General features: G+C 32.2%; 1 protein-coding gene across 1 annotated transcript; it reads right to left on the reverse strand.

The window, feature by feature from the left end:
• Window positions 1-4,140: 4,140 nt before the first annotated feature.
• On the reverse strand, window positions 4,141-18,877 carry LOC127739189 (E2F-associated phosphoprotein-like). Its single transcript, XM_052250802.1, has 5 exons — window positions 18,660-18,877; window positions 16,448-16,641; window positions 14,953-15,051; window positions 10,672-10,888; window positions 4,141-5,541 (listed from the first exon to the last, which is right to left on the reverse strand). The coding sequence occupies exons 1-5, from the start codon at window positions 18,731-18,733 to the stop codon at window positions 5,292-5,294; spliced, it is 834 nt and encodes a 277-aa protein (XP_052106762.1). The 5' UTR covers window positions 18,734-18,877; the 3' UTR covers window positions 4,141-5,291.
• Window positions 18,878-23,211: the final 4,334 nt, after the last annotated feature.

Raw genomic sequence — 23,211 nt, forward strand, 5'->3', positions numbered from 1 at the left:
AGTCATTATGACAAGCGCTAGATTCTTGGACCAGAAAAATGCTGATTTATCAGGTTTTGACCAGCAAAATTGTACAAAATATGTTTTAAGACTAATATTATTTAATTTAATAATAAAAAAAAATAAAAAAATCGTGTCATGTCTCCCTTAATTATAAAATATGAAATAATCCCAATTTTCATTTTATTGCAATAATTAATGAACGGTCACCAGGACATGGATCGAAACATAGAAAGACACAAGAATGTCATACAACGCCCTATTTTTTTTAAATAAAAACTATTTAGTATATTTTCCAATTATGAATTTTTGAAGTCTAATAGATAAACGTAACTTCTACTTTTAACTTTTTGCGGGTATTCTGTGGTCTTCTTGTGTAATTCTATGGACCCATAACGATATACTCATATCGATAATTCAGAAGTATACAAAAATCGTAAAATGGTAAATTTAGGAAGTTTTTTTAAGAAGGACCAATGTTAGTCCCGGGTGCCGCAATTTCTGATATGCCTTTCTACTAATAAATCAACAGAAAGCGTTTTTATGTTAAACATGCCATAAAATCTGAGGCGCATTGTGTCTAAACGGAAAATAAATATAGGTATAGTACCCATAATATTTACTTTCATATATTGGTCTGTAATAGTGTAAAGAAATCAAAACATTTTCATTCGACTTGTTTATGTTGTTGCATTTCTCGCAAGATGTTGGTAAGGAATCTTATTACAATACTCAACGAAAAAACAATTTCTGACTGATTTTATACGTATGGATCATAACTGCATTCCGTAAGACATTTTCCTTATAATAAAAATACACAAAAAACAAATTAATGTCCATGATTTCTGTGCATACCACCATTGTTTTTCTTTAAAAAATCACAATAGATTGAATAAATGTGCAAAATTGTTGTTTTGTTTAACGACTTTAATAAAATATCAGTCTTTAATACAGTTTCATAGATAGTTGATCTGTAACATCCTTTCTTGACCAAAGGCTCTTCTTCTTAAGAAAAATTAATGAAAAAACATGAAATATTGCATCTATGGGAAAATACTCAAAAATGCTTCTAACAAAGTTGTAAATTAGTGCCTTGAACGCAGGTGCTGGTGGGCATTGACCCTTCTTTTCCTGTTTTTTTGGGTTGTTTTTTTTTTTGTTGGTGTTTCTGGTTTTAATAAATATTCTCTAATATTTTAACTTATTTACAAAATAACAAAAAAAGATGGGAGAAAGATACCAAAGGGATATTCAAACTCACAAGTCGAAAACAAATTGACAATGCCATGGCAAAAAACGAAATACGACCAGAAAGACAAACAGAAGTACACAAAACATAACATAGAAAACTAAAGACTGAGCAAAACGAACGAACCCCTTAAAAAGCGGAGACGATCGCAGGTCAACTGAATAGAATCACACAATAGCGGATTGGTAATTATTAATAAACCATCAGTCAAGTAAATGTTCTAACCGGGAAATAAATGTTCTAACCGTGAAACGTGGCCGAATGTAAAATTGAAATAGAAACACGTATTTCATGACAAAGGATAGAAGACACTGTTACCATTAAAAACAACACATACATTGAATAATCAAAAAGCACAAAGAACACCTTAAACTTAAGCAAGAGCAACAGTAGTGTATATATTATTATATAAACAAGTCTAAATTGAAAACAAATGCAATCAAATTTCTTGGTACAGGGGTCTAAATACAGCACAAACAACATTTTCCAAAAGACCAAATCAGTGAAAAAGTATATATTAACAAAACGCATTTGACTAGCAGGTCGAACAACTGATGTTCTTAAACCCTGCTGACTGCCATTGGTGATTGCCAAATAAACGGATCACAAGATGTAACAAAATAGATCTTATTATTAATGTATTACCAAACAGAAAACAATAAACTTGCGGAAAAGATGGTATACTGCAAACATGAGGTGCAAAAATGTGTACACCATATCCGGATTTCGACAATTAATGTCTCTTCAGTGATGTTAGGAATCGAAACGGTATTTGGAAGGCCATATAATTTACCTCAATTTAGAATAGACTCTTAAATTTTGAAAGAGTCAAATTAGGATGAACGGATCATAAAAACCCGAAGGCAAATATAATACAAGCCCAAACGAAAAAATATAAACAAGTCTAGATTGAAAACAACGTTCAAACCTATGATTGCGTTGGATAAAACCGCAATTTTTATACGTGTGCATGCAATCAAATTTCTTGGTACAGGGGTCTAAATACAGCACAAACAACATTTTCCAAAAGACCAAATGAGTGAAAAAGTATATATTAACAAAACGCATTTGACAAGCAGGTCGAACAACTGATGTTCTTAAACCCTGCTGACTGCCATTGGTGATTGCCAAATAAACGGATCACAAGATGTAACAAAATAGATCTTATTATTAATTTATTACCAAACAGATTAATAAACTTGCGAAAAAGATGGTATACCGCAAACATGAGGTGCAAAAATTTGTACACCATATCCAGATTTCGACAATTAATGTCTCTTCAGTGATGTTAGGAAACGAAATTGTATTTGGAAGGCCATATAATTTACCTCAATTTAGGATAGACTCTTAAATTTTGAAAGAGTCAAAATAGGATGAACGGATCATATAAACCCGAAGGCAAATATAATACAAGCCCAAACGAAAAAATATATGTATAAAAATAAAGAGGCAGAATATATAAATCACTGTTATTGAAATATTGCATGGATAAATGCATCAACACATTAAATAAGTGATAATGAGTTAATTATTAACGAATATTTTCTAAAAAAAATAAACCCCAAAAGAAAAATTGGTCCATACCCCTAGTGTCTGTGGTTCTGAAAATAGATATTGAGATAAATACAATTTTATAAACTTCAATCAATTTGAACGTAAACTGTATTAAATACAGCCCCTTTTAGAATTAAAAAAATCAAACAGTTTGGTCAGAATTTTCTCTACCCAGATGCACTGGCAGACATCTGCCCATTACTACTTGTGTAAACGGGCAAGGTTCTTTAGTAAAAAATTAAACCCTTTCATCTTAGGACAAATGCAATGATCAGTTCACTTTGAAGAACATACAACAAAGTATTCATTGTACGATATACCTACCTGATGAATACAATTGATTGATATAATGATCTAGAATGTCTGCCAAACTATAAATTTGATTTTTCTGTCAAAGGTCAAGATCAAACAGACATTTAGTATACGGCAAACCTCAGGAAGGTGCTATATTTACATGCATGTCATTAAGAATAGCAAGTTTAAATGGTTAGAATAGTGGTTCGATAATTATTAAGGATGTTTTTTTATTTAAAGAGGGTTCCCCAATTAGAACTTGTGTAATTTTCCTTGAGGCCCTCAAACAAATTCATGCATAGAAAGTACATCCTAATTACACAATGATGTTTACCGAGCCTGTAAATTTAGATACAATCCGGGTAAACTTATCGATCCTTTAAATAAACGTATTCTAAAAGTTATTAGATCGTTGAATATTGTTTTTATCGGTATAAATATTGATTTTGTTATCAATAAATTAAAACCAAACTAAATATTAGTGTTATACACATATTTACATTCATGGTCCTACAAGATGTTGATACCCTTATTTTGTCATTACATAATGTCATGTTTTCTCTGACTATTAATGACGTCTTTACACTAACTCCATTGGAAGTTTGATGTGTACTGATTGCTATTTTATTCTTAGATGCATGATTTTTTTAATTAGTTGTACTTTCAGATCTGCATTTTATTTGTTTTTGTGCATTTGCTAGTTGTTTTGTGCTTTGTATCGATCTGATAAGTTAAGGCCTATTCAGCTGATTTTTATAGTTTGTTCCTATTATGTTATGTAGTTACACCCCTGTCCCAGGTAAGTGGACGGTTGGAGCGCCCACAAACATGTTTAACCCCATCACATTCTGTATGTGCATCGTCCCAAGTCAGGAGAATGTAATTCAGTGGTTGTCCTTTGTTGCTGTATATCATAGTTGGTTTTCGTTTATTGTTTTGTACATAAATCAGGCGGTAAGTTTTCTGGTTTGAATTGTTGTAATTAAAGTCTGGTGATATTAATGTTAAGGAAATTAATGATCCAATGCATGCATATACCTCTGTGCATGTTTTTACATTTATTAGGAATCCATAACATACAATCAACAAGAAATATTTCTTTCTGTGATTATTGATTGAAATTTTAGGCTGCTAATTAACCTTCAGGTTTCTGATTTTAATGATCAACAATCAACACAGAATCATGAAGCATGTGTATAACAAGCGAGATAATAGAGCAATGTTTATTAATTTTTTTTTTATATTTTCCATGTGTTCCTATTTATAAATTAAACTTTGTCATAACAGTTGTTAAGAATTTGGTGTGTTCATATTTTCAATAAGAATCAGTTAATACTATCTTCCTTCCACATTTGTTTTAATTTACTTTTCTTCTTTAACAGTTTTTCCCTTCACATTTGCACCATGCCATTGCTAAATTTTTAGCGAGAGGTGTCATAGTTGAGGTCACTGCATATTACTGAAATGCTGTCGGCAAGTTAGAGCACAAGAAGACAATAATTCAAAAGCAGTACATTTCTGAAAATTAACATAAAATAAAATATTTTCTTATAAAAGAACATGGACTTGTGTTTTATAGTAAAACTTAGGCATTCAAGTAAATGAAACAATATTCATCTTTTTTGTTAAATGTGAAGGATCATAGGACTTTACATCTTTTGTACAGGTCGATATGAGTTTATATCACCACAAGAATCAATATCAACAGACCTTGATTCCGAGTTGATAAAAACTCATAATGATCTCTACAAAAGCTATAATTATATAGTATTTTCATCTGAATTTATTGCAAAGTTTTTATCATATTGAAAAATAATACACTTGTATGTGGAATTTCATCATATGGCACAATAATTATTCTTGCATCTTGATCCATTGATACAATAACACATGCAGGCAATTCTTAAAAGGATGAAACGCTAGGTTGTTCATATTATTTTAACCTGAGCTTAGAACTTCTCTTGATGCTGGTATAATTTTTGTACTAAAACTGTAAACATATTTATTTCAATTTTTCAGTTTTTAAATTATCTAAAGATATGTTTTTTTCACTGTTAGTACACCAAAAAATGAAATAAAGTTTATCATTAGTAAAATATACATTGTTTAGGACCTCATTCGCCAATTACCAAGTTTCAGTGAAGTCTCATGAAAATATTTATATAGAATGCACTCAATACTGAAGAATGGAATTTCATGTATGACTAGCTAGTACATTAAAGAAATGATAAACTTCATCATCGTCAAATACTCCAACAACCGTGGAACATTCTGTACATTTAACAGGATGAAAATTGTCCTCTGTTTCATTATTTGTAGTGTCTAATGTCTTCTGTTTTTTGGTACGTTTTTTCTTCTGTAACGGCTGTTTTAATATCTCTGTTGTATCAACACGACAGTTCTTAACAAACATAGCTCTATATTGGTGTTCATAAATATCATGCCTAAAAGATAAATGAAATGATTAAAGTTTGTTTTTCGTTAAAATAAAACATATATCCCCCTTTTTTCTACCTGACAGTTACAAAGTGAACCTACTCTTAAGTAAACCAACAAATCAACATTAAAAACTTGGTAATTCAAAAATTTTATTAAACATCTTTTGTTCAATGCAAAAGTAAACTGTAGATTCTTAATGAGATTTTTTTTTAACATTTTGAAAATTAGAAGTCCATGTATTGTTTTATATATTATGTATACAATAATTTTATCAACTTGCTTTCTATTCAAATTTAAGTTCAAGGAACAGTAAATGGGCTATGTCACAGATTTTCGTAATATTTTCAATGGTCCAGCTTGAATCTCAGGGCAGAAAGGTGCTAGTTGTTTGAAAGGGCACTTTACCGCAATAACCCAGATTGTAAGGGCACTCACTGTTGGACAGTGTATAAATTACCTTGAATATTGCTAGGCTCAGCTGGAGAACATTAGTTGTATTTCAACCATATTTAGAAATTAATGTGTTCTTGATGTTGGTTCCAGTAAGATTTATTTTTATCAAATTATCATACCATGAAGCAAAGCATATCATTTTGATTTAATTTAAACAAACTTGTACATTTGGTAAGGAAAATAATCATCAGAAATTTCAATGTTTTATAACTGATACCAGTCTATAAAAATAAAGTAGTTTTGAAAGATGGATGTATACATGAAAAATCGAATTTTAGATTTTTGCATACAACTTTAGCTCTATGAACTATAACAGAAAATTAAAAAAATAATGCATTCATCTCTTTAATAGTCTGAAATATTACGGATTAAATTCTTTCAAAATAGGTGAACAATTGTATAGAAAGAACATAAAATAAGCGAAAAACATTTTTAAATTTGTCTTTAATTCATCAAATCTCCAATTTCAAGTCTACACTTTTTGGATGTGGGTATAAAAAAGTAGGGGTGTGGGATATAGGGGGTAAAAAAAGTGTGATCTGGGAAAAACTAGGAAAACTAGATGTGTCAGAATGACACTAATGACCTTGCTCACAAAAAAAGCTTGAAGCCATTTTCAGGAGTAGAAATTTGAATGTCTGTATAAGGGAGCTACCATTTGATTTTTATGGTGGGTGGGTGGGTGGGGGCTAGGATGAAATTAAAAAAAAAAGGCAGGACAGGAGTTTTGAGTAAAAAAAAAGGCAGGATGAGCAGCTTGGCAAAAAAAAAAGGCAGGACCGAATAGAGAAAAAAATAAAAAGGCAGGACAGAGATTACAACTAAAAAAAAATGCAGGACAAAATTTTTCATCCTAGCCCCCCCATAAAAATCAAATGGTAGCTCCCAAAAGGTTATTTTCACGAAAGTCCAAATCCCGTACTTTCGGCACAAATCAGTGGAGCAGCACAAGAAATAAACTCAATCTGTAACTCATCATAGTAGACTCACATACTAATAAACTGTTGACACAGAGATATGTCTCGCCTGTCGGCATAAAATTCAGAAAAAGACAATCTTATGGACAGCAACATGGTTTATTAATTGTCTGTGGACCATTATCTAGTGGGCAGGGCATGAAAATAATCGTTAAACTGATATGTACTGATAGTAATACAACTTTCTACAAAATATAGTTGATCTATTAAACTGACTTAAGCAGAAAACTTAACATTGAAAATTGCTAATTAATTCAAAGTCACTGGACCATGACCTAGGGGGCAGGGCCTCAAAATAGTCGACAAACTGATATGAACTGATATGCGACTTCATACAAAATATCATTGATCTATCACAAGTAGATCCTATCAAACTAACTTAAGCACAAAACTAAACATTGAAAATTGCTCCTTAATTCAAAGTCGCTGGACCATGACCTAGGGGTCAGGGCCTCGAAATAGTCATCAAACTGATATGTACTGATAGTAATGCAACTTTATATTAAATATCAATGATCTATCATAAGTAGTTCCTATCAAACTAACTTAAGCAGAAAACTTAACAATTGTTGACGCCATCACCACAGCAGTCGCTGGAGCCAGAGCCAGAGCCAGAAAAGCAATGCCTATGTCTCGTTTTCCAGCCGGCGAGACAAAAACCAACTCAATATGTGAAGGAGTTTAGAAAAAAAGTCTGTTTAACAGTTATTTTCACAAAATGTCCAAAGCCTGTTGTTTCTGCAAAAATCAGTGGTGCAGAACCAAACGTAAACATGATCTGTAACTCATCATAGTTGACTCACATTCTAAAAATTAGCTCATTATGTGAAGAAGTTTAGAAAAAAAGTCTGTGTAACTGTTATTTTCAAAAAATGTTCAACGTCCAAAGTCTGTTGTTTTGGCAAAAATCAGTGGAATGGAACCAAACGTAAACTCGATCTGTAACTGAACATAGTAGACTCACATACTACAATAAAATGCTTCGCTGGGCGCAGCTTGATACGACCGCAGAGGTCGAACCCTGAACAGTTGGGGCAAGTATGGACATAACATTCAAGCTTGATACAGCTCTGAATTTGGATTGTGATTAAATATTTGACACAGCATAGGTTTCTGACACAGAAAGAATGTGGTCTAAGAACTTGAATTTTTTTAATTTACCTATTATGGTCCAATGTCCAAAATCAAAATACATGGTTAGATTCAGCATATCAAAGAACCCCATATATTAAATTTTTGTTGAAATCAAACAAAGTTTAATTTTGGACCCCAACTTGGACAAACTTGAAAACTGGGCCCATAATAAAAAATCTAAACACATGTTTAGATTCAGCATATCAAAGAACCCCAAGAATTCAATTTTTGTTAAAATCAAAAAAAGTTTAATTTTGGACCCCAATTTGGACCAAGTTGAAAACTGGGCCCATAATAAAAAATATAGACACATGTTTAGATTCAGCATATCAAAGAACCCCAAGAATTCAATTTTTGTTAAAATCAATTAAGTTTAATTTTGGACCCTTTGGACCTTAATGTAGACCAATTTAAAAAACGGGACTCAAAATTAAAAATCTAAAAACACGGTTAGATTTGGCATATCAAAGAACCCCAATAATTCAATTTTTGATGAAATCAAACAAAGTTTAATTTTGGACCCTTTTGACCTCAATATGAACCAATTTGATAGCAGGCCCACAAATAAAAAATCTAAATACATGGTTAGATTCAGCATATCAAAGAACCCCATATATTAAATTTTTGTTGAAATCAAACAAAGTTTAATTTTGGACCCCAATTTGGACCAACTTGAAAACTGGGCCAAAAATCTAAAATCTAAATACATGTTTAGATTCAGCATATCAAAGAACCCCAAGAATTCAATTTTTGTTAAAATCAAACAAAGTTTAATTTTGGACCCTTTGGACCTTAATGTAGACCAATTTAAAAAACGGGACCCAAAATTAAAAATCTAAATACACGGTTAGATTTGGCATATCAAAGAACCCCAATAATTCAATTCTTGATGAAATCAAACAAAGTTTAATTTTGGACCCTTTTGACCTCAATATGAACCAATTTGATAGCGGGGACCACAAATAAAAAATCTAAATACATGGTTAGATTCAGCATATCAAAGAACCCCATATATTCAATTTTTGTTGAAATCAAACAAAGTTTTATTTTGGACCCCAAATTGGACCAACTTGAAAACTGGGCCAAAAATCAAAAATCTAAATACATGTTTAGATTCAGCATATCAAAGAACCCAATATATTCAATTTTTGTTAAAATCAAACAAAGTTTAATTTTGGACCCTTTGGACCTTAATGTAGACCAATTTGATAACTGGACCCAAAAATAAAAATCTAAATACACGGTTAGATTCGGCATAACAAATAAATAAATGTGGTCAAAGATTTTACAAATCTAATGCGCCATACTGTGCAATTAAAGATTACTTCTTGAAATTTTTCAATATTTGAAATTTGAAAAAAAAAAAATATTTGAAGAATAATTCTTTTTTATTTCTGAAATCTGAAATGAGAAAAAATTGACCCCCACAATTTCTTTATACCCCCCCCCCCCCTTTTTTTCTCCCAAAAAATTCTTTCCCTCAAGATATGGTCATAATCTCAATTTAAATTTCCAATGGAGTTCGCAACCATAATTACCCATTTAAATTTACCATAGTACTAACTTAATCTATTTTATAATAGAATTTAAAATATAGTGTCAAATCTTTCATATGGATTTTTTTGTAAAAAAAAAAAGATGCAACATTTGCAGATATTTTTACTGGTATTCCTTTATAAATATGCATTTCTTTAAACATAATTTAAAAGCAGTGTAAGGGAAATAACCAAAACGTTGTATTTGGATTACCTCCCTTACACTGTTTTAAATTATCTTAATTGTTCATTAACCATTACTTTATACATAATTTAAAAGCAGTGTAAGGGAGATAATTTCAATGATGTATTTGATTTATCTCCCTTACACTGCTTTAAATTATGTTTTGTACTAAAGTATTTGTCCATTAACAAGGACAACCTTGTTTTTCCCCCTTTTTTGCCCCTAATTCCAAAACGGTTTGAGCCATAACCCCCCAAAGCAAATCCTAACCATCCCTTTGTGGTATGGAAACTTGTAGTATAATTTCAGAGAGATCCATACACCGTTCCACAATATTGTCTGGAAACTAGAAAATGCTTATTTTTGGCCCCTAATTCCTTAACTGTTGGTACCATAACCCCCAAAATCAATCCCCACCTTCCTTTTGTGGTATTGAACCTTATGGTAAAATTTCAAAGAGATCCATTCACTTAAACTAAAGTAAGAGTGCGAAAATCAATGTGTCTTCGGACGACGACGACGCCAACGTCATACCAATATATGACCGCAAAAATTTTTTGCGGTCGTATAAAAATCAGCTCAATATGTGAAGGCGTTTAGAAAAAAAGTCTGTATAACTGTATGTTGCAGAATGACGGAATGACGGATAAGTGTAAAACTATATGGCCCCCACAGCTTTGTTGTGGGGGCCATAAAAAGTGGAAAAAATTACCAAAAAGCCAGATTTTGGAAATGAGCACCCTCATTACTAATTTAAGAATTATCTAGCTTTACCCAGGTCTACCCTCTGTTAAGCCACTTCTCATTAGGGGATTGTGACCCAAGCAATAAATCAAAATTAAAGCAGCTTACCCCTGACAATCAAGACACAGTAATGTCATACAGGCTGGACAGTTTAAAACTGCATCACTGTTAGCTAGACGTTTTGATTTAGATCCTGAGGGTACAGCCGGCTGATAAGCTTGTCGTTCAGCATCCACCCATCGCTGGTCTTCATCGTCAAGGTCAGGATCGTACAGTAAGTCATCATTGCTTTGAACTGGTGGTCTTCTTTTCACACGTTCATCACCTGCAAAAAATATTAGTAATTATGAAATCTGTAGATGCAGTATGAATTTTAACTGACACAAGTTATGTGTAAATTTAGATATTTTTGAGGTCTTTTATTATTGTTAATGTTGAATAATGGACAAAAATGTGATCTTTATTATCGCAATTTCAGGAAATGCTGCTTATAAGTAAATTAATGCTATCAAAATTCAAAATGTGTGTTTTTATTTTGTGAAACCTTTAATCCCCTGTCACAACTTTTGCTATATCAAAAACATTGCAAAAATTTCTGAATTAATAGTATAGAAAAATAAAATGATCCGCTGGATGCAGATTGATACGACCGTAGAGGTCAAACCCTGAACAGTTGGGGCAAGTATGGATACTACATTCAAGCTTGATACAGCTCTGAATTTGGATTGTGATTAAATATTTGACACAGCATAGGTTTCTGAAACAGAATGAATGTGGTCAAAGAACAGAAAAATTTGAAATTGGACTTTTACCTATTATGGTCCAATATCCAAATCTAAATACATAGTTTGATTCAGCATATCCAAGTACACCATGAATTGAATTTATTTATTTATTTATGGACAATATTAGCTTAGGTTTTAAAAGGGTTCTCTTCATCAAAAAAAAAATATATATAAATATATAGCATTCGAAAAATTAATTTATACCAAATAACAAACAAACCTACCATGAAGTTCTTCAAAAAAATTTACAAATAAAATGAAAATAACAGTTTCCAAATATCATTCATCATTAATACAATGTCTTTAAAATATCTAAAGAAAAAACTTACCTTTTATCATTTTCAAAATATCTAATACCGGTAATGAACAGTAAATTTCAAACTATATTTATACTTAATTTCTTCTCAAAAAATAAAATTATGCTGTATCTATTTTTAACTATGAATCTATTTTCAATTTCTATTAATCGTGCAATACAGCTTTTAATTTAAATTGTGATTAAATATTTGACATAGGCTGACATAGCATAGGTTTCTGACACAGGAGGAATGTGGTCTAAGAAATTTTAAATTGGACATTTACCTATTAATGTCCAATATCCATATCAAAGAACCCCAAGAATTCAATTTTAGATGAAATCAAACAAGGTTTAATTTTGGACCCTTTGGATCTCAATGTTGACAAATTTGATAACAGGGCCCAAAAATCCAAAATCTAAATACACAGTAAGATGGGTCAATATCCCTAATGCGCCTCAGAGTGAGGTACTGAACTATGAATAGAAATAAAAAACCCTGTATGCAATGAAATTGGACATGATACTATTTTAAGTAATTGATGATGATGATAGGCTGCTTAACATCCAACGACAAATTGATATGCATATTCAGGACGAGAACATGTTAATGTAATATGAATATTTACTCTGCTTTGTACTAGACCAACGCGCTGAGTCAGATTTTTTAACGTGCTAGTTCACAAGGTAACAGTCCGCAGGAAGACATGTCACCTTACCCAGACACATTATTCTGATTTCAAGACGACCAGTCTTTGCTCTTACTCCTTAATGCTGCGTGCTTAGTGGAGAAGCAGCAAATACCAATTTAAAGTCTTTGGTTTGACCTGGCCGGAGTTTGAATCCACGATGTCTGTTTGTACAATACTGAATTTTCAGAAAATTTAACTGTGTGAAAATAAGGACTTTTCACTTGCTGGAGTAGCAACGCATAGGGCCTTAAGGGGTTGCCCAATTTGTAAAAAAAATTTATCTCACTTCGTACCCCAAAAATTTAACCACATGTGTGAAAATGTCTCAGCATCGAAATGGGCCATCAAACATATATCCAAGTTTATGTTATGGACAGAGGAATGGAAAAAAAGGCTACCATTGTCGCCTATGGAAAATGAATTGCACATCTTGAGTCTTGACCCAGATTCAGCATATCAAAGAACTCCATATATTCAATTTTTGTTGAAAACAAACAAAAAAGTTTAATTTTGGTTCCAATTTGGTCCAACTTGAAAACTGGGCCAAAATCAAAATTCTAAATACACGGTTACATTCAGCATATCAAAGAACCCCAAGAATTAATTTTTTGTTGAAATCGAACAAAGTTTAATTTTGGTCCCTTTGGACCTTAAGGTGAACCAATTTGAAAACAGGCCCCAAAATTAAAAATATAAATATATGTTAGATTCACCATATAAAAGAAACCAAATAATTCAATTTTTTATGAAATCAAACATAGTTAATTTCTTTACCCTTTGGACCTCAATGTGGACCTATCTAAAAATGGAGCCCAAAATCTAAATACATGGTTAGATTCAGCATATTAAAGAACCCCAAGAATTCAAGACTTTGACTTAAACCCAATTGAAATTGGTCAAGATATAAGCAATTTATACAAGGTATTAGAAAAGTATCGTTTTTAGCCCCTTTCTCCCTAAACAGTTAGGGCCATAACCCCCAAAATCAATCCCAACCTTCCTTTTTTGGTACATGAATGAACCTAGTGGTTAAATTTCATAGAGATCCATAGACCTATATTCAAGTAGTTGTCCGGAAACCAGAAAATCTTAATTTTTTTGTCACTTTTTGGCCCCTTATTCCTAAACAGTTTGGGCCATGTAGCCCACAAAATCAAGCAATCTTCATTTTGAGGTATGGAACCTTGTGGTACAATTTCATAGAGATCCATACACTTATACACAAATAATTGTTCTGAAACCAGAATAAAATGCTTCGCTGAGCGCAGCCTGATACGACCGCAGAGGTCAAACCCTGAACAGTTGGGGCAAATTTGGACACAATATTCAAGCTTGATACTGTCTGAATTTGGATTGTGATCACATTTTTGACATAATATAGGTTTCTGACACAAAATAAATGTGGTCAAAGATCTTACAAATCTATTGCGCAATACTGTGCAATTGAAGGTTTCTTCTTTCTTCTTGAAACTTTTCAAAAATTTGAAATTTGAAAAATTTTGAAAAAAAATATGAACCCCTTAAAAAAATTAGAAAAAAAATCCCCCCCCCCAAACTTTTTGAATCCCTCCTTAGAGCAATTACACCCAAACTCAATCCCAGCCTTTCCTTTGTAGTATGGAACCTTGTAGTACAATTTCAGAGAGATCCATTCACTTAAACACAACTTGTTGTCTGGAAACTAGAAAAATGCTTGTTTTTGGCCCTTTTTTGGTCCCTTATTCCTCCATGTTTGGGGCAATTACCCCCAAACTCAATCCCAGACTTCCCTTTGTAATATGGAACCTTGTGGTACAATGTCAGAGTGATCCATACACTCACACACAAGTTATTGTCTGGAAACTACAAAAATGCTTGTTTTTGGCCCCTTTTTGGCCCTTAATTCCTAAACTGTTGGCACCTTAACCCTAAAAATGACTCCCAACCTTCTACTTGTGGTATTAAACATTGTGGTACAATTTCAGAGCAATCAAAATACTTATACACAAGTAATTATCCTGAAACTAGTAAAATGCTTGTTTTGGGCCCCTTTTGGGCCCTTAATTCCTAAACGGTTGGGACCATCATCCCCAAAATCAATCCCAACCTTCCTTTTGTGGTATTGAACCTTTTTTAAAAATTTCATAGAGATCCATTCACTTAAACTAAAGTTATTGTCCGGAAACCAAATGTGTCTTCAGACAACGCAGCAGACGACGACGACGACATCATACCATTATACGATCCCAAAAAATTGTTTGCGGTCGTATAAAAACTGTATAGTTTTTGGCCCCTCATTCCTAAACAGTAAGGACAATTACCCAAAAAATGAATCCCAACCTTCCTTTTATGGTATGGAACCATGTGATACAATTTCATAGAGATCCATATACCTTTACTCAAGTTATTGTCTGGAAACCAAATGTCTTCTGACGACGACAAATACGACGCTGACGTCATAACATTATAATTTTTGCAGTCATATAAAAAATAACATTGAAATTTTATTTTTGGATTACAGATTAGGCAGTGCAGTTGTATTTTTTGGTAAGTTGTCCCAAAGTTAGCTTAAAATGTTTTTAATGAAAATTGTGGTTCACTGGTTTGTAAAGATTAATATTGCGATTTTTTTCCCTACCTTGTAAAACCATTTCCTCTTCTTCCGAATCATAATAAATATCATCATAAAACTTTTGTTGTTCTGTAGGTTTCTCTTGGTCCTGAGCTTCGCTACTATCTAAAATGACAAGAAGATACTCCCATTGATTTTTTTTCACTATCACATTGTCACTGTACCTGTATTTTAACTTGCTATTGACATTTATTGCAATTAAATACTTGCATAGAAAACTGGAGAAGATGTTAGGAACCCCATCAAAGCATTACCAAAAAAAAAATGCCCATTAAAAGCCCTGTTTATGTATTTTGACACAGTGTTCAGTTGAATACTGTATTTGATAATCTTACCAACAAAGTCTTACTAGTAGCTATAGTCTAGTACAGTGGTTATATTCCTGTTGGCCCAAGATTATAATGAATGGCCTAGAAGTTTGTAGATGTATTGTTTGTTACCATGGTACCTTTTTCTTAAAGACAATTTTAATACCAATTCAACTAGTGGTTGAATTTATCTCTGAAACAAGATCGTCACAGAATTTATTCACCAAATTTAGATCTTAATTTGCATTATTATTACTCAGAAACTAAGATGTAGCCATTTTAGAAATAGTTGGTAGACATAACTGTCATCTTTAATATAAAGGACAATTGCTGCTAAGATTTATTCTGATGGAACTAATTTTCAGAGGAGAAGATTTTTAATGTCCCTTTCTCTTCAAGGTCCTATAGCACCCATCACCATCTTGGATATTTGGATGAGTAATCAATTTAAATTTGGAATAGAAACTTCTATCAAAACTAGTTCTGTTTGTTGTATTATAGTTTTTTCTTCAGATAATTATTTGCAGAAATGTCATTAATACATGCAATATATACATTACAGTAAATATCTTTGCTGGACAGTTGTGGTTCTATAATATGAACAAATATATAATAGGAAACATTTGATCACCTACATAAAGACCTACAAAAGTTGCAATGTCATATGACATGAATAAGATCATGAAGATACATCACTGTAAAGGCTTACCACCACAATAGCAAATAAATTTTCTGTTCCTCAGTTTCCTGTATTAGAATGATAAAATCCCAGGCCAGATGGTTCCATGGCAAAATAATCTTTCTATGTCTCTTAAGGCAAAATTTTGCAGTAATTTCTAACTGCTGATCCAAAATACTATGTTTGGTAGAGGGAAGGGATACAATCTCAACCACACACAATAAAAAGTGTTCAAGATTCTATACTAATCTTACACATGTTACAGATTTATTCAACCAACCACCAATTACTTTTTATAAGTGCTTCCTGACAAACTGAATATAAAATTTACATTTTTTTTCAAAACATCAATACAATTTTTGGAGTAAAGCTAATTTTTCTTAGAGAAAGCAGATAATTATTTTAAGGAGCAGGGTTTTCATTTTAGTGCAAATTAAATTATCCCTTCCTTGTATATGTACCTAATCATGTTAATAATTTCTCAATACAAATTTTGGACTTGATTAATCTTTACCTTGAACAGTTTCTGTGACATTACTTTTTGATCTTTCGTGTTCCAGTCCTTTAATATGTTTGTTCAGTTCATTATTCATTTCCTTCTCAAAGTCATCTTCACTTGAAGAATCATGTCTTTGTTGGACTTTGGTCTGCAATTTACGCTTCTGTTCAGGTGTTCCATGTAAAATAACCTCTAAATCATCATCTGAGCTGGTAAGAGAATTAATCATTTCAAAAAGGATATGTCTGACATAAATCAACATAGATATATTAATATATCATACTTCTGCATGTATATGGCATTAATATTGCACAAGATCATGTTTTTTCTTACTTTATCTGATGATTGATTGATTGGTGTTTAACGTCACTTTCAGCGCTATTGCACTATTTCCTTGCAGTCAATTTTTATTAGTGGAGGAAGCCGGAGAGAACCACCAACATTCCTGACTCTGTCTTACATCTTTACACTAAATCCATAGGATTTGTGCTGATTGATATTTTAGTCTTGGACAGAACACATGATTTTTTTTTTAATTAATTTGTTATTGGCTTTGAACTAGCAAGCTTTCAGTAACTGCAAGTACATGTATTCTCAGAACAGTCCTTTTGTTAGTTGTTTTTTGTGTGCTTTGAATCAATTTGATGAGTCAAGCCATTTTCAACTGATTTATATAGTTTGTTCTTATGTTGTCACACCATTATCACAGGTTAGGGGAGGGTTGGAAACTCTCAAACTTGTTTAACCCTGTCAAATTCTTTATTTGTCCATCCAAAGTCACAACCTTTAATTTCCAATGATTTTGTCGTATATAGGAAACATAAAAGAGTGAATTTTTTACCCAACTTGCACCCATTGTAAGCTTAAACTAACTTCTTTAAGTTGCTCTTACATGACGAGTACCAAAATGCCTTCCACAGAGTAGGTAACCTGTCGAACTATATACAACAGAGTCAAAAGTCGGCAATTTGAAAATAGTCTATTGTATTGACAGAAAACATGTGGTTAAAAGGTAAGTAAATTTCAATTTCCTCAGCTTTTATCACATTACCATTGGTCGATCACATGACCCATTACATCATTTATTTTTTAAATCTCTTTGATTTAACCTTTACTGCAAGCAATGCATGAAAAGAGAAGGCAATTTCCAGTCAAGATATTGCCAATATAAAAATAAGGAGCATGGTATGATTGCCAAGATAACTATATAGTCCACAAGAGTTCATATGAAGAGGATGTAAGCACATTTTTGGAATCTTTTTATCAGCTAAAGAACAGTATCAATGATGATAGGCCTGAGAAAATGTAACTAGAATATTTCTGGTATGGCCAGACAGAAAACTATAAGTCTAGGATGTACAACTACAACTTACAAGGGGATATATATATATGAACCACTATTGCTTAACCAGGTTGGGCTCAAGGCAGGAAAAGTGGGGTATTCCCTGTTTTCAGGGTACACCCCAGTTTTCTGGTGTTTAAAAACCCCAGTATACTGGGACTTCTTTTTTCCTATTCAATTTATGGTATGAAATCTACAAAAGCGCACATTCTACATGTGATAACAATGCTTTATGATAGCAAGTGTTTTTATTAGTTCAAAAATCAAGCTTATTTCAAGTCTAATTTGATGCTAAACTCACAACAAAACAATTCCTTTGTTCACCAATTCATACCTTGATCATCAATTATGAGATGACAAAAAGATAAGTTAATCACTTGGGCATTTAAATTCAATGAATAGAAATTTTCAATAGAAGTGAATATAATTCAGTTATGGTCAGTTACACCTGGAGCATGCAACTTGGTCAATTGACTCCTAAACAAAAGATTTGTATGTTTTTGAGTTTTAGAAAAAACAAGGCTTCACTTATTCATGTTTTGTTGTTCCTGAAATACTTTAAGTATTTACAGATACTACTGATGCAGTTAAAATGTGCGCTTTTGTAGATGTCATGCTTTAAATTGAAATAGAAAAAGGAAGTCCTTGTAAACTGGGGTTTTTTAACACCAGAAAACTGGGGTGTTCCCTGAAAACAGGGAATACCCCACATTTCCTGACTTGTCCCCAACCTGTTAACTAGTTTAAGTTTGTTTGTAATGTTATGCAAAATTTCATTTTTTAAGTTTGGCTGAGTTGTCATTCCTTCAGTGGGCGCCTATATAAATTTGTTGGTAAAAATTATTAAACTATCTTAATAAATAATCTATATTTGTATGATAGTACCTATCGCAAGGCTCGTGATCACTGTCATCTTCAAAGTCATAGTAGTCGTAGTCCCTATCAGTAATTCTATTCATTTTAAATCAATATCAATGACAATTTTTCTTCAATTTCAGTTTTTTTCTGCAAAATCAAAATGCAATTTGTTTCCAAAAACGTATTTTCAATGTTAATCAGTTTATTTACGTGTGAATGTAATTTCACTCCATTATAAACACCTAAATGATTCCCACAAAATAAAGTAATACGTGCACAGATGCGGACTGCGTTTGTTTTCCGAAATAAATAATTTTGTTCGTTTTTCCGTTTTTCAAACCACTCATGAAGGTAGACATTAGAAAAAGATAGCAAAATTATGAGGATAATTGATGACTCATGCCTGATGACAAATTAAACAAAAATAGATTACTATATAAAGACTGCGATTTTTTTAAATTCTTAAAACTAGACTGAAAGTCATTTCAGACCCACACCTCTAAAAACTTATTAAAATATTATTAGATCGGTTAGTCGAATTACAAAGGTTTCGTCTTTCTTTTGATAATGAGAAAAAGGAGAGAAAAAAATCCATTTGAATTCTGAGATCAAGGATTTGTACTGTATAGTATACAAATCCCTGCTGAGATTATCAGTAGATGACAGTTCGATACACAATGTCACTGTTGTGTCAGTCACGAGTCGCGAGTAATTAAGGATTTACATATACATTAGTAGCCGGGGGAAAGAAAGTTCATGCATGTTCTGCACTGTGAACCGCCATCAAAATCTTTAGAATCTGGGGCCTGGTTTTCGAAAGTATCTTATGACTAAGACATGTCTTATGATGGTCTTATGACATGTCTTAGTCGTAGGACATGTTTTCGAAGGTGTCCCAAGTTACGATATGTCATAAATTTTATCGTAAACTTAAGACACTTCGCGACATGACTTATGATGGTCTTTTGACTATCAACTCAAATCATTTAATTACTTTTCATATATAATTTTTTGTTCATTACAATAAAAATAATACTAGTGTTACTCAGTCTGCTAAAAAGTAAAGATTTATTCTTCTCCACTTCGTCTATTAAACTTTGAATCTCATGCAAAAAAAGAAAAAAAAAAGTTTAAAATGAAAAATAACCTAAATCTTTAGCTTTCCAAAACTTTGATTACTGGATCAGCTGTCGGGAAGATTAGTTATTTCCAATAGTCCGATAAAATAAAAAAAAAAAAAAAAGGAATTTAAGTTTTGAACAAATTAAAAACTTTTAAAGGCATTTTATTTGAACATTTCCCTGACATAATGAAATAGTATTTGATGTAAAAAGCCGGACCAAAATATTGGCTGTGAAATAAAATTTAGTTGTAACTCAAATGTATTAATTGATTTAAACTGTAAATAATAAAAAAAGGATAATTCCTCACTAAAATATTACATGATTTACATTCATACTCACAATCAGTAAATATATACAATTCCAACATTTTCTTTGTACTGTTGTACGTGTCAACTTATATCTATAACGCATTTTTGTTAAAAATATTTCCCAAATGATAAGAAAGTCCTTACATCACTAAAACTAATCCATAAATAACATGCCGAAAAAGGAAGTCATGCATCAATTATAAACATTGCACTGACAGAGAAACTAATTCTTGAATAAAACCAATCAAGAGATCATTTAAGCCTTAAGCACTTTACAATATTCTAAGTTTGTAAGAGAATGATAATCCCTTACTTCATGATAAGTACTCGCTAACGCTCGTACTTAATCATGAAGAAAGGGATTATCATTCTCTTACATATACTAAGACATATCCTAGGTCTCCCGAAAACCAGGCCCCAGGAGATTCAAATTTTAATTGACGAAGTGGAGAAGAATAAATCTTTACTATTTAGCCGACCGAGCAACACAACTATTTTATTGTACTTTAATAACATGAAATTATACATGGAAAGTAATTAAATTTTTTGTTGATAATCATAAGACCATCATAAGTCATGTCGCGAGAAGTCTTAAGTTTACGACAAAAGTTATGACATATTGTAACTTGGGACACTTTCGAAAACATATATATTACGACTATGACATGTCCTAAGACCATCATAAGACATGTCTTATTCATAAGATACTTTCGAAAACCAGGCCCCTGGGATATAATATATCGTGAGTATTATAGTCCTAGTCAGAACAGACAATAAAATCTGTTAACCTAAAGTCATAATTTTTTTTTTATTAATTAAGTCTGCCTCGTATGAATCAAAGAACAAGTCGGTTAAAAAAAAGACACGGCTAATTCCCATTAAAATGCCGAGAAAATTATATTGATGTTGTCAATAAAATTATGATGATTTCAGTTTCTGTTTCAGAGAATTTTTCCAACGTGGTTTATAAGGTTTCGTTTATAACATAGTACAATTTTTCCATGCATTCAAGATATGTGTATTTACATTTTGAGCATTCTGTTTAATGAAATAAAACTTATTCTTAAATTGGCCAGTTTTTCATAGCAAGCTTTTATTTTTTTTTTGTAAATACTTTTCGATCGGACTTTTTTGTCTGAAAGGATATCTCAAGCTTATAAAAAGATTCCGACAGGAAATCGCAAACTTTTTTTTGTCCGAACAAATATTTCAAGACTATATATACTGTTTTGCAAATCATTTTCGATGGAACTTCTTGTTTTATATGTTTGGCAAATTATTAAATCATTTCACCTATACAATTTACAATTTTAAACCAAGTCTTTCTATAAATATTTCTATTTTTCCCAGCTTATTAATCACTGTAGATGGCTGTTTTACGGTCAGACAACGAATGGCAGCACGTTGGATGAAAATGTATATGCTTTACTGACAATTCTCTGAGAATGTTTGTTGCGGTCATATCTTCAGCGGAAATAAAATCCTGAGATCTGTTAGAGTACATACATTCAAAGTCCCCTTCTCGTGCAATGTCGAAATACCAAAGGCAGTGGTAATAATGATACCATCTTAGTTAGATAAAAAACTTCCAATGTAGATACAAATATCTTCTTTAAGGAAAACACAAATCATACTATGTAAATAGCTCTGATTCAAAACAAAAACTGACCATGCATATAGCGCTGAGGGCATTTTTCTGTTTTTCTGCATGTTTAAGATTTTTTTATTACATATTTTTTATATTTCTACTTATATTCCCTTATTCTTTGTTTTATTTAGATAATAAGGGTAGTTAACACGTGGTAGTTAAGCAGCAAATATAAACTGTAGTTATTGTATTATTGTATGGAAAAGAGCAAAAAAACGTAGAACAAGGGAAATAACTTTTGAAATATTAAAGAAAATCTAATGAAAAATCTTAAGCACTTAAAAGGGGAGTCCATGCCCCGAGCACCTGTGAAACTGATATCGTCATGATACTTGTTTTTGAAATGAAGAGCTATTTGTTACGATAGGTGTCTTTTTCAACATTTAGTCGGCATTCCTTTTGGAATCAACTGTGCTTCCCCTTTGTCCGATATGCTTCCTTTTTCGTACAAGACAGATCTCACACGGGGGCTTTTCAAGAAGAAGAAGTAGAAGTCTATTCTTTAACATCATGTTCACTCCTATTTTCTGTATTGTAACATCATCTAATATGCCTGATCGCCAGATTTTCCCTTTGTATAAACAATACAGCGTGTACCACTGGTGCTTGGATTTGTGTTGTATTACTCAATCTACAGTTTACACATTTTTGCATGGGGAATTTTAACATTCGTGTCAATGGCTATCAAAACGTACAGTATAGAACGGGGCATGCATTTTGATATTTGTTATAACTCCCTCAAGCAAAGTTGACCTAAGATGGATTTGGCTATTTTTTTAGGTATTTTTTGTCATAAATGCTCTTCAAGGCAACTGTTTCGTACTTATACATCCTCGGCTTACAAATATTCGGCTTTGAGCGTTCCTGATGAAGGTAAATCCAGGAAAGCGCGTCGGACGCATGAAATTATTTAACGTGTTGTTTTCATTTTTTACATCACTGGGTCGATACCTCTGCTGGTGGACTATCAGTCCCCGAGGGTATCATCAGCTCAGTTGTCAGTACTTCAGTACTGACATGATTTATAACAAACCTTTCTAAAATTGTCCGTTTATAAATTTTGAAATTATAAAGAAACTAAGGTTTCAACTCCCTCAAGCAAAGTTGACCTTAGATGGATTTGGCTATTTTTTTAAGGTATTTTTTGTCATAAAGCTCCTTAACTGTTTCGGTACTTATACATCCTCGGTTTTCAAATATTCGGCTTTGAGCGTTCCTGATGTAGGTAAGTCCAGAATAGCGATTCGGACGCATGCAATTATTTAACGTGTTGTTTTCATTTTTTACAGCACTGGGTCGCTACTTCTGCTGGTGGACTATCAGTCCCCGAGGGTATCATCAACTCAGTAGTCAGTACTTCGGTACTGACATGATTTATGACAAACGTTTCTAAAATTGTCTGTTTATAAATTTTGAAATTATAAAGAAGCTAAGGTTTCAACTCCCTCAAGCAAAGTTGACCTTACATGTATTTGGCTATTTTTCTTATGTATTTATGT

This window comes from Mytilus californianus, unplaced genomic scaffold (assembly GCF_021869535.1).
Source record: "Mytilus californianus isolate M0D057914Y unplaced genomic scaffold, xbMytCali1.0.p SCAF_4, whole genome shotgun sequence".
In the NCBI taxonomy this organism is placed as follows: domain Eukaryota; kingdom Metazoa; phylum Mollusca; class Bivalvia; order Mytilida; family Mytilidae; genus Mytilus; species Mytilus californianus.